The sequence below is a fragment of the Typha latifolia genome, chromosome 12, assembly GCF_019914945.1.
Source record: "Typha latifolia isolate L0001 chromosome 12, TyphaL0001v2, whole genome shotgun sequence".
Taxonomy (NCBI): Eukaryota; Viridiplantae; Streptophyta; class Magnoliopsida; order Poales; family Typhaceae; genus Typha; species Typha latifolia.
This window is the reverse complement of record NC_133097.1, coordinates 6803337-6815109: the sequence shown is the minus strand read 5'-3', so window position 1 is coordinate 6815109 and position 11773 is coordinate 6803337. Positions and strand designations below refer to the sequence as shown.

Here is an 11773-nt window from a genome sequence, read left to right as displayed (position 1 = left end):
TGATATCTCTCAGAATAGTTGAACTTATCCATCTATTTTATGCAAATTTAGAAGATAAAATGGGTTTCCACTGAATATTTGTTTATTATCTTGGTTGACTGTTTAATGGTTTATATAGAATATAAATTGCTATATTATTCAGCTGTTTTATTATTCATAAAATGGTGAATAATTTAATATTTTATCTTTCTTCGTATAGAATGTGGCATTAAATATTCTATATGCGAATTAGAAAAATTACTGAATAGTTCATTTATGACGGGAGAATTGAGCCGATTAAAATTTCCCTCAAATGGTAATCAATTTCATTGGTTGACTTTTATATTTTAGACTGAAATATAATACCAATTGGTGACGTCAGCCGTGACTCATAACCAACAGTGGACACCTGTCGGTCACTTCCTCGGAAGTTGCGCAGCCAACGGTCAAACGGATTGAAGAAAGTGAGGAGTCCCTTTTAGAATCTACGACGAATTGGTTTCAAATTTCGAGTTTATTTATTTTTAACAAATTAGACCTCTATTTTTTTTTTGTTTTCAAAATAGATTCTCTCTTAAACTTATTATTAAGTATAGTCTAATTCACTGTAGCTTTAACAAAAATACTAATCAATTCAGCATTTTTATTGTTAGATAATTTTTTTTCTTAACTGTAAAAATAATAAGTTAAAATAATTTACACACATAAAATACTAAATTGATCAGCGTTTTAGGATAAAAAAAACTAGTTAATTTAATATTTTTATTAAGGCTACAATAAATTAGATCTTATTTGATAATAAATTTGATGAATAATTTATTTCGATAAAAATTAAGTGGAACTGGGCTAATTTGGTCAAAAGCTTTGACCTCTATAATTTTTTTTTGACTTTTTGAAAAGAATGCTATTTTTCACATCCTCTTGCCATTTGATGAAGGGTTTGAAATTTCTTGAGATGAATTTTGGGTTTTTGCGATTAGCTCGATGACTTCAAAGGGGTATAAGATTAATAAAAAATAGAAGTGAATAAGATATAGATAGATATACCCTATTTTGTATGGTTTTATTTTTCTCTGATTAGCTAAAGCATGACTATTTATTTATCTCAACGAGTTTTACATGGTATTGAAATATATATATCAATACATAAATCACATGCATCCGATGATTTAATCAAGACCGTCAAAGGCACGCAATCAGTGCTCTGGTACACATTCGATGGCGCAATTGAGTTGATTTGTCAAAATAAAATTTAACTTACTCCCATTAGGAGAGCTAAAAGTTTAAAAAAATCTTTTAAATAATAGTGAATTCAACTTAAAAAATTTGTAGATAAATAGATATTCGAGTTCCAATCTAAATCTAAATTCATATGTCCATATCCAAACATGATTACTTAGAATTTCTGTCATAATCTTCAAATCAAGATTAGAATGGAATTTTACAACCCATATCCTATATTTTCACCTCTTTTGGGGAAGCGAAAAGCTCAAGCTCTGCTCGGCTCGATAAGCTTAAATATATTTATATAGAATACATATTAATTTACATTATGTATAATTCATAAGGATTAGATCAAATATCTAATGATTAATATATAATATCTCTCTTAATCCCTAAATATCTACAACCCCAAAGTAACTATTCTCAATTCCAAGTCCCAACTCTATCTCCCTGCAGCGTAGCCCATGGGCTTTCTTTTGGGCCAGATCTATTGGGCCAGGCCCATCATGAGCCTAAGCCTAGCTTACATCTTCACCAACTCCTTTTTTTTTTTTTAAATTTTGGTCAAATTAAGAAAATGTATCCAACATTTATTTTTTATTTCAAAATTTTGCACCTGGATTCCTCTCCAACAGAATTGGGCGGATCTCACCGAGTCCAAAGAATCTTACCCCCCCCAACCTCATTTTGCACGCCATGATATGCGTGGCGTGGAGTAGGATCCAATCCCCAATCCCCAATCCCCAATTCTCCATCAATCCCTTCCAAATTTTCTTCCCATCTGAATGCGACTACCTTTCTTCTACGACGTAACACATTTGACGCTACTATTCTCTTCCACCCTTCAATTACCATTTTACCCTTTCACTCTCCTAATAAAAGATCCAGCCCACCGATGCCCTCCGGTGGAAATTTATGCCCCTCGACTTTGACCACGATGCTGTTCTTTAGACCACTCCAAAATAGCTTTTAGCCCTCGCGACACGTGGCGCGATTCCGGTGGCCAGAGAAACTATAGGCCACCGAAAAAAGCACATGCTTTGTGGCCGAAAAAGAGAAAAAAAAAGCGTGAAAAAGTGAGAGAAATATCTCTCCGCCACGTCAGATCCGACAAACCTTATCCAACCCAAACCCTTTATTTTTTACTATCTTCGTTCGAGACGATATCTCGGCGGTCGAGACCGCGCGGGAGCCGGTGGATTGAAATCGGACGGACGGAGATTTCAGGAGAATATCGTGATAACTTGTTAGTTGTTGGCTGATGCGCGGTGTTCCGTGGGCGGTGCTCCCATGTGATGATGTGAACGAATCGTTGCGTGTATACTGTTTAATTGTAATTTGACGAAATGGCCATCCAATTTGTCTTTAATTACGGATAGGGAGCTCAGACTTATTATTGCCTCATCCGAATAGAGATAAATTGGGCCCCAAAGCGCAGTTTGATGACTAAAATATCACATGTTCTAACTTCTAAGGGTGTAGTTGTAAATATGGCTGCCTTAAGTTTCAATAAACTTAATTAAAATTTTATTTATTAAAATATTAAGGAAAGAGATATTTATAACTGATACGGTGAAAACCGTATCCTAATTACGAATTTATAATCCTCTTTATCCAATTACCCCCACAATTAAAGGGCGATTTACTAAATACAAGTTAAGCCATTTTTGTAATATCTTCTGCCAAGTGTCCTTTTTTTTATTGTGGAAAAGAAAAGAAAATTATTTTTTGAGGCCATCCCTCGCCTCACCTCACCTCACCTCACCTCCGACGTAGTTTCCACCTCCACCGCCCTTATAAATAATACCTCCCACCCAACTTTCCCGTTCTCCGCAAGGATAGTTATCCTCGTTTATTTATTCAAAGACAACCCCAAGTTCTCCTCTTCTTTCCCCGTTAGCCCCTTTTCAAAACTTGCAAGTTGCAACCCGTCTTCCACCCGTTTTAATCTCAACTACGAAGAAGCCCCTCGCTTTTACAATTTGGCCCCTGGATATTTCCATTACCTTTGCAAATTAGTCCTTCCGCGGCGACATGAGCGCGACGACCACCATGGGGTTGGGGATCGCCACCGTGAGGCCGTGCTGCCGCCTCCTCGCGGCCCAGCTCTTCCCGAAATGCCCCCGCCACCACCGGGTTCCCTTCCTGAGATGTCCCCACCATCGCATGCCCTTCCAAAAGTACCCCCATCACCGCCGAATCTGGATCCGCGCCGCCGTCGCACCGGCGACCGATCCGGCGTCCGCGCGGCGCCTATCGACGTCGGCGGACCCCCTCTCTGGCGCTGGCGACAAGGCCTTCGAGCGGATCTATGTTCAGGGCCTCGGCGCCGTGAAGCCGCTCGTGTTCGAGAGGCCCGAGGTGGTACCGGAGGTTCCTGCGGCGCCAGCGCCAGAGGAAGTGAAGGAGGTGGCGATGGAGGAGTTGAAGAGGAGGGAGGAGACGGAGTCGGAGAAGGAGGCCTGGAGGTTGCTGAAGAGATCGGTGGTAAGTTACTGCGGCAGCCCGGTCGGGACGGTGGCCGCGGATGACCCGGCAGCGGGGAGCCAATTGAATTATGATCAGGTGTTTATTAGGGATTTCGTGCCATCGGCGCTCGCGTTTCTCCTCAAGGGGGAGACCGAGATCGTGAGGAACTTCCTCCTCCACACCTTGCAATTGCAGGTAAGAATGATAGAGATCGCAACTTTTTCGTGGGTTGCGTATTGGGTTCCTCTGATTTCGTTTATTGGTTGGATCTTGATATCTTTTGGATTTTGTCTAATTAGGAAGATATAAAATTGATATAATTCTTAATCATGTTAAATCATGTGATGCTATGATGCTTCTAATTGCCTATGTGCCTTGGAAATATCCTAGTCGAAATGGTATATTCGTAAAGTAGGTTCTTTTGCAATTCCCTGTCAAAATTTGTCTATCTATGTTCCTTAATTGGTGAAAATTATCTGGTTTCGCTAGTCCTTGGTTGATCATATCTTTGGAAAGATTACAATTTTGGTTAACCCATTCTACTATATTATTGGAGAAATTATTGTGTTCAAGATAGTCGGACTTTTGTCTCACATCCTTGTTCTGGGATTTCATATCGAATATTCTTCCTTTGTGTATAAGATAGAGTATTTAGGGGTTTGTAGTTGGATAAAGATAGAACAGTGTAGTGAACCTATTGGTGGCTCTTTTTGTTAGCTAAGAAACTGCACTTAATGTTTGGGATTGGTATTTGATTACTTCTTCTTATTGTCTGTAATGCTCCTGTTGAATGGTTTTCTTCAGTGTCTGGGGCCAACAACTCCAGGACTACACTTTGAGCAACTTAAAAAAAAAGAAGTGGGCGTTTGAACCCAGCAATACCAGATAAACTGGTGATATTTCAATCAGTTAGAAATAAAGAAACCTCTGTTTAATCCTCGATGAATGCAATACTACAAAAAGTAAATGCATTTTCTTTTTCTTTATGAATTTTGAATTAATTTTTCTTGTGTCTTCTTTGATGACCAGAGCTGGGAGAAGACCGTTGATTGCTATAGCCCTGGACAAGGATTAATGCCGGCTAGCTTTAAGGTTAGAACTGTTCCTCTGGATGGAAACAATGAAGCATTTGAGGAGGTTTTGGACCCTGATTTTGGCGAGTCAGCTATTGGTCGTGTTGCCCCTGTTGATTCTGGTGTGTTTTTCTTAAGATATCTGGAATTCTCTGTCATTTACATTTATCCTGGTTTAAAATTTTAAGTGACAAACCAATTTAAGCAGCATTTGGAAGGCTTTTAAGTTGGAGTTACCTCATTGACAGGATTATGGTGGATTATCTTACTAAGAGCTTATGGAAAGATCACCGGAGACTACGCATTGCAAGAAAGAGTAGATGTGCAGACAGGCATTAAGCTGATATTAAATTTATGTTTGTCTGATGGGTTTGACATGTTCCCAACTCTACTGGTCACAGATGGCTCTTGCATGATAGACCGGCGGATGGGAATTCATGGCCATCCTCTTGAGATCCAAGTGAGTGCATCAATGAGTTTAAGTTGGCCACTGTTATATCTTTTTTTCTTTTTCGTTTAGAAAAGGCATACTAAAAGGAATTTGTAGTGGTTCATGAATGCATCTTGTCACATTTGGCTTTGAATGGAAAATAGCAGAGGTGTCTGTTACTGTACTAGGAGAATTTCATGACACTAGATAAATCAATCGTATGCTATCTTCCTATAAAATGATGCTCTAGTTGAATGTACATGGAGGTCCATATTACCAGCCATAAAATTTATCTTGTATCTGACTAGATCCATTCTTCAGGCTTTATTCTACTCTGCTCTTCGATGCTCGCGAGAGATGATTACTGCCAATGATGGATCACAGAACCTCATTCGTGCTATAAATAACAGGCTTAGTGCATTGTCATTCCACATAAGAGAGTACTACTGGGTGGATATGAAGAAGATCAATGAGATATATCGCTATAAAACAGAAGAATACTCCCAGGATGCTACTAACAAGTTCAACATCTATCCTGATCAGATCCCTTCTTGGCTGGTAGATTGGATTCCTGAGAAAGGTGGTTATCTCATTGGGAATCTTCAACCAGCTCATATGGATTTTAGATTCTTTTCTCTTGGCAACCTTTGGGCTATCGTTTCATCTCTAACGACTCCTAGACAGGCTGAGGAAGTCCTTAATCTTATTGAAGAGAAATGGGATGATCTCATGGGGAATATGCCTCTCAAAATTTGCTATCCTGCATTAGAATATGATGAATGGCGTATAATTACGGGCAGTGATCCTAAGAATACGTAAGATTTCTTGCGTACCATCATTTCTTTTCAATATACTGATTTCCTTTGGTATGTTGTTTTCAATATCTTCTTCTTTTTCAATGAAAAGGTAGTCATGAGTCCTGCCAATTTAACTGAATAAATTGAGGGTTACAAGAGGGGGAATATTTTTCCACATTCATGTAGGTTCTTTTCACATTGTTTATTTAGGTTTCTATTAGAGGTTGCTGTTGTTGGGTTTAGAATCCTGTTTTCACACTTTGAGACTTGCTTATCATTGAGTTTCCATTATTCTAATCGCCTTTGGTTCTTAGTTAGTAGACTAGGAAGTATACTTGATCATGGGCCTGTAGTTTTAGAATTGTGAGAAACAACAGCTTGGCTGTTTGAAGGACAAGTAGATTGGCATGCTTTGTGTTAATGGATCAAATCCTCATAAAGATTTGAAGTTATTAAGTAGAATGGCATAGGAATGCTTGGTATGATTCACACAGTTTTTTCATAGGTTCATGCTTGGCAATTTGCACATTTTGTAAATTATAGTAATACCCAGATACATGTATGTCCGTGCTCATTTTCTTAAAGCACACTATAGCTGTTTTGTTTCTTCTGATATTTTTCCTGGGCAGCCAAATAGTTGCTGCTTTTTGCAAATTCTTTTTACTTTTCTAACAAACTATCTAAATTGAAAATTTTCTATCAGTATGTGCAAATTGTTTTGTTCAAATGGGACAACTTTCTTGTTGCCGATGAGGTGATGACTGCAATATCTACCAAGCATAATTACTGATAGAATTGGGTAGTAATGTCCCTTAAAAGTCACTTTATTGTGTTGGTATGACATTTTGACACATGCTCAGCATTGTATGACTTGGATGAATAGCTTTGATGCATCATTGTCTTCAAAGAATCTATTTAAGACATCAGGTATATCCACGGGTAGCAGGTTCATACACTACTTGGATTTGTGCCTCTCTTTTCTTTGAGTTAATCAGATCAATGTTTCAGTAGTTGATGTAGCATTTTCAACAATTTGGTTATATCTAATAGAAGCTCTATTCTTGCAGTCCATGGTCATACCACAATGGTGGATCTTGGCCTACTCTACTGTGGCAGGTAATACTTGCTTATCATTATGTTGCTATACTTGGTCCGCTGATCTTCACAACGCTTCTCTGACCACTCTCTCTTCTTTGATGTATCAGTTCACGTTAGCCTGCATTAAAATGGGCAGGCCTGAGTTGGCAAGGAAGGCCATTGCAGTAGCAGAGAAGAGGCTCTTGAATGACAAGTGGCCAGAGTATTATGATACCCGAACCGGAAGATTTATCGGAAAGCAGTCGCGCCTCTATCAGACCTGGACCATTGCTGGATTTCTGACTTCAAAAATGTTGTTGGAAAATCCAGAGTTGGCTTCTATCCTGACTTGTGAGGAAGACCTTGAGCTTCTCGAGGGATGTGCTTGCAGTCTCAGCAAGAGCGGCCGCACCAAGTGCTCACGCCGCGCAGCCAAGTCACAAATCCTCGTATAAGTGATGGCAGACCTCATTCTTCCATTTTTACTTACACTGTATAGCTGCTAAAACAATAAACACAAAGGGATCCATTTCTAACTAGGAAAGGTCATGTATATTATAGGAGAAGAGTATATATTTATTCATCCATTTTGATTCCACAAGGCATGCTCATTATTTTTGCTGAGCTGCTACAGACCACACAATTTTTAGTGTTCAGGTCCTACAACAGGAAAATTGTGTGTATATTTGCCATAATGGCGACTCATTCAGTGTACTGCTAACATTTGTTATTGATCCACTATTTATTTCAAGATATAGTATATTGGTTTATTATTTGTAAAATGATTTCATACATCTACTGTGTGTTCTTTCTTATGCTAAGCAATGACGAGTATATGCTTCAAGCTTCAGTTTCTCTGTATATTGAAAGATAGAATTTGATGTTGATTTCATTAGTTGGTGCAGAAACTATCAATCTAGTAGGCAACTGGAATTCCATTCAATCTAACATTAATTAGCAGAAGCATTGTACAACAAAATGTACACACTTCTTGATCTAAAGTACACATCTCACTGTAAGCAGCTACCTCCTTGCAAAACCTGGCCTTCCTCGTCTTTGACAACAATCAGCAGTTAGCACGAATCTTTCAGTCAGTGCCGACGAAATCAGCTCCGTTCGTCGTCACCGTCGGCCCGGAAGAGATCCAGCCGGTTGTGGCTGAGCCTGAGGGAGTACATGGTCTTCTTGTACTCTGCCCATGTGAATGATTTGTATCGCCGAGGTGCCGCCGGCGTGATCATCTCAGGCAGAGGTGAGATCAGTGAATGCAAGGGAGGAGCTCCAAAGAAGACGATGGATAGCCTTGACTTGTAGGAGGAGTTAGCCATTGCCCTGTGCCTTACACTCACCAGTCTTCCATTTGTCATAGCCTGCAATATAATTTTAGGGAGAGTCATGTTAGCAGTATGCAACAATTGATCGATTGAAGCAACACCTCCTGTACATGAAATCCCTTTGACATTGTACAAGAATAGATTATAAAAAGTAGAAAATACTAATTAAATATGGTTAGATGAACTAATCAGTTTCCAAGCTACTATAGTTAGTCTTGGAAACTGATTGTATATATTTTCTACACTCAATGTACATCTTTATTTATATATATATTGTGGCAAATTTCCATTTTTTATTTCACTTTTAGCGCAGGTAAAAACAGTTGTAAAAAACGAAAAGAAACAATGCGCACGTGCGCACTCACGCACACACAATCATGCAGCTACTGCCCCCCAATTTTTTTTGTTCGCGAATTCCGATGCGAATGAAGGATAAATTAGTCATTTCACCGGCCAAAGCTACTAACCTGCAGGAGGTCGCCCACGTGGACGAAGAAGGCATCTGGGTCGGGCGGCACGGGGACCCAGGTGGCGGCGCCGTCGACCCCGCCGTCCGCCGGCGACCGTATCTGCAGCCCGTCGACGTCGTTGGAGTGCAGGATGCTGAGGATCTGAGGGTCGGAATGCTCCCCAAACCCTACCCTTCCTTTATTATTATTATTATTATTATTATTATGATTATGATGATGACGACGATGATGTCCAACTTTGTTCTTCCTGTTTGCATTACTCCTACTGCTAATGTTATCCTCCTCCTCCTCCTCCTCCTCCTTCATTTGGGGGTAGTGGTTCAACCTGACAAGGCAGTCACTCTCACTGTCCCTTATGGCCCTACTGAGAGCCCCACTGTCCCTCAGCCCAAGTCCTTCTCCTACCATTGCCAGTATTTCACATGATAGCTGCCTCACAGCGTCCACATACTCATTAACCACATAACTGTCACAATAATAATTAACAGAAGATAAAAATATAATAAAATAAAATATCCAGGCATTTCTGTCAGAGATTTGATGTTTGAAAGTAAGACAGACAGACAGACAGACAGACAGACAGACAGACATAGATGTGTAAAAAAAAAATTTTTTTTTACAAAAAATTTGGAAAAAAAATGAAGAGTTTTAAGAGAAAGGTGTGATTGGATTGGTCACTTTCTTCTCACTCACTCACTCACTGGTGATTGGAATGACATGTCACTGCCTGCCATTTATTTTACCATAAAGAGATCATAGTACATGCTTCACTCATTTGCTTGGCTTTATATAGATAGGATTGGATGATGCAGGATCATTTTATTCAGGTGGCCTGTACTTTGAAATTTTTCTGAAACCTCTGTCATTGATCATCCACAGTGCCCTTGTATTATTTTGTTGGCAACTTGTGAGGTTTTGGAACTATCAGATTGGTTGGAGGATTTACTTTGGATTGGGCCCCTATCCATGCCTTTCTAACCACCTAGCAAACACTAGTAGAGGTATATATATATGTTTATATATGCATATGTATATTAGATTAAAGGCTATCTAATTAATGTAATAATTGTTTCAGTATTATTCATCTTAGCTATTAATATTCAGACTCCTAAGATATTGGGTCACTACACATGGATAAAGAAGAGCTAATTCATTTATCATTTTGTTTTTGTTTTGATGTGACCCTCTAAATTGACAATGCATGATATCTTAATGCTTCTTCTCCAAAACCATTGGTGAATGGCCGAATTAAGGTCAGATAACAAATGCCACTTGCACAAGTTATTGCATTAATTATAAGAAACATAAAGGAGTGGATTGATTCATAGTGCCATCAAACTGCAATCCAATCATTCCACCCCACATCTTGTCTATCATTTTGGTGGTATTGTGTATATATCAAGCAGTAAACATATGCTTGCGTTTAAGATCCAAAAGCTACCACCAATCAGAACCCGACAACGAGACAATAATGATTAAGATATTAACACCTCTCTCCATGGGTCTCCTACAAGAGGAAACCAGATCAAAGCCAAAGAATGCTTCTTCTTCTTTTTTTCAAAAAAAAAAAAAGAAAAAGAAATCTTGCATACATTAATGTGAGTAAAATTACCTGAATTTTGATGGGTCTTTCTTGCTTATTAACACTGCCTTGTTACTAACAAAGGCAGGATTGGCATGCAGGAGAAGGTACTCCAACTCTCCAACATCGCCATTGAATCCTATGGTCTTACTCCCATACCCAAGAGGAGTAGGTGGCCCAGCCTTCATCTTCTCCCGGGCCGGCAATGCGAAGAACTCCGACCCGGCGGACTCCATCCGAGTGATCAGTTCCTCCGGGACCCCATGTTTGATCACCTTGAAGAACCCGAATTCCTCACAAGCCTTCACGACGAGTTCTTTCACACGGTCTCTATCTTGGGAGAGGTCGATCTCCGGGATCCTCCGGGCCCGGATTATATCCGTGTAACCGAGCGTCGCAGAAGCCACGACCATAGCTTCTACGATCGCCAATACCTATATCTATATATATATATATATAAATATAAATATATATATGTATATGTATATGTATATGCTTCTGAACGTTGGCCAACGTTCAGAAAGCGAAAGAAGAATAGGAGAGAAGAAGAAGAAGAAGAAGAAGAAGAAGAAGAAGAAGAAGAAGAAGAAGAGAGAAGAAGAAGAGAGAAGGATAGTTTGAAGTAGGAGAGGGAGAAGGGGGGGTATATAAATTTGGAGGAAGAGGAGAGAGAGAGAGAGAGAGAGAGAGAGAGAAGGTGTTATGGCATATGTGGAGAGATTCAAAAAGGCTATAAGTTGGCCAAGTACAAGTAGGAGATTCCTGTTGAAATGCTGACCGTGGTGCTCTTTTTGACTTGGTGTCTTGGCCTAGGGATCACTGGAATTTTGTAATCCAATTTAAACTCCATTTTTTGTTATCTTCTATAGTAGGGGTAGCAAATCAATACATAAACAAATGGGTGGTGGAAAGATACCTCTACCTCTGCTAGGGTAGCACAAAATGTATCACTGGATTGCCGTCTTCTATGGTATGAATATTTTAGGGGTTATCAGGTTATTGGTGTAATAAATAGAAACCTTAATGGTTTAATATACTCATGAACATCTCTTGGCTAGTGGAGAGGGAGCAAGGGGCTGACAATATTGTACATGCTATTGTCCAACTACTTGCTCGGCTAGATCTTAGCATTTTTATTTTTTTCCTCCCAGTAGGTTTTGCCAACTGATTCCAATAAAGTTTCATGGAAACTTGGGTCTGATTTTTTTAGACTGTTTGCAGGGCTAAAGAATGTAGATTTGAACTAAACACCATGAACTCACCATACATTGGCTTCAGTAAAAATAAATAAATCAATTTTGCTTCATCAAATCAGCAGTTGGTATGATGGATGATTGG

At 39.3% G+C, this 11773-nt stretch overlaps 2 protein-coding genes across 3 annotated transcripts; one reads left to right on the top strand and one right to left on the bottom strand.

Annotated features, from left to right (window-relative positions):
- Nucleotides 1–3028: 3028 nt before the first annotated feature.
- Nucleotides 3029–7831, top strand: LOC140798923 (neutral/alkaline invertase 1, mitochondrial-like). Its single transcript, XM_073153016.1, has 6 exons — nucleotides 3029–3867; nucleotides 4702–4867; nucleotides 4994–5205; nucleotides 5497–5990; nucleotides 7040–7088; nucleotides 7178–7831. Exons 1-6 carry the CDS (start codon nucleotides 3238–3240, stop codon nucleotides 7502–7504), a joined length of 1878 nt encoding a protein of 625 aa, XP_073009117.1. The 5' UTR covers nucleotides 3029–3237; the 3' UTR covers nucleotides 7505–7831.
- Nucleotides 7832–7966: 135 nt separating this feature from the next.
- On the bottom strand, nucleotides 7967–10972 carry LOC140798924 (gibberellin 2-beta-dioxygenase 6-like). 2 transcript variants are annotated; one of them, XM_073153017.1, is made up of 4 exons: nucleotides 10466–10972; nucleotides 10295–10360; nucleotides 8851–9319; nucleotides 7967–8419 (listed from the first exon to the last, which is right to left on the bottom strand). In XM_073153017.1, the coding sequence occupies exons 1-4, from the start codon at nucleotides 10846–10848 to the stop codon at nucleotides 8156–8158; spliced, it is 1182 nt and encodes a 393-aa protein (XP_073009118.1). In that variant the 5' UTR covers nucleotides 10849–10972; the 3' UTR covers nucleotides 7967–8155. The 2 variants fall into 2 exon arrangements, with proteins under 2 accessions (XP_073009118.1, XP_073009119.1); XM_073153018.1 differs by lacking the exon at nucleotides 10295–10360.
- Nucleotides 10973–11773: the final 801 nt, after the last annotated feature.

Excerpts from the sequence above, each read along its gene's own strand:
- LOC140798923 (XM_073153016.1), top strand. The coding sequence starts at position 3,238 with ATGAGCGCGACGACCACCATGGGGTTGGGGATCGCCACCGTGAGGCCG. Across the intron at positions 4,868-4,993 it reads TGTTGCCCCTGTTGATTCTG|GATTATGGTGGATTATCTTA; the intron begins GTGTGTTTTTCT and ends CCTCATTGACAG. Across the intron at positions 5,991-7,039 it reads GGCAGTGATCCTAAGAATAC|TCCATGGTCATACCACAATG; the intron begins GTAAGATTTCTT and ends CTATTCTTGCAG.
- LOC140798924 (XM_073153017.1), bottom strand. The coding sequence starts at position 10,848 with ATGGTCGTGGCTTCTGCGACGCTCGGTTACACGGATATAATCCGGGCC. Across the intron at positions 9,320-10,294 it reads TTGTCGGGTTCTGATTGGTG|TTATGTGGTTAATGAGTATG; the intron begins GTAGCTTTTGGA and ends TTATTGTGACAG. Across the intron at positions 8,420-8,850 it reads ACGTGGGCGACCTCCTGCAG|GCTATGACAAATGGAAGACT; the intron begins GTTAGTAGCTTT and ends ATTATATTGCAG.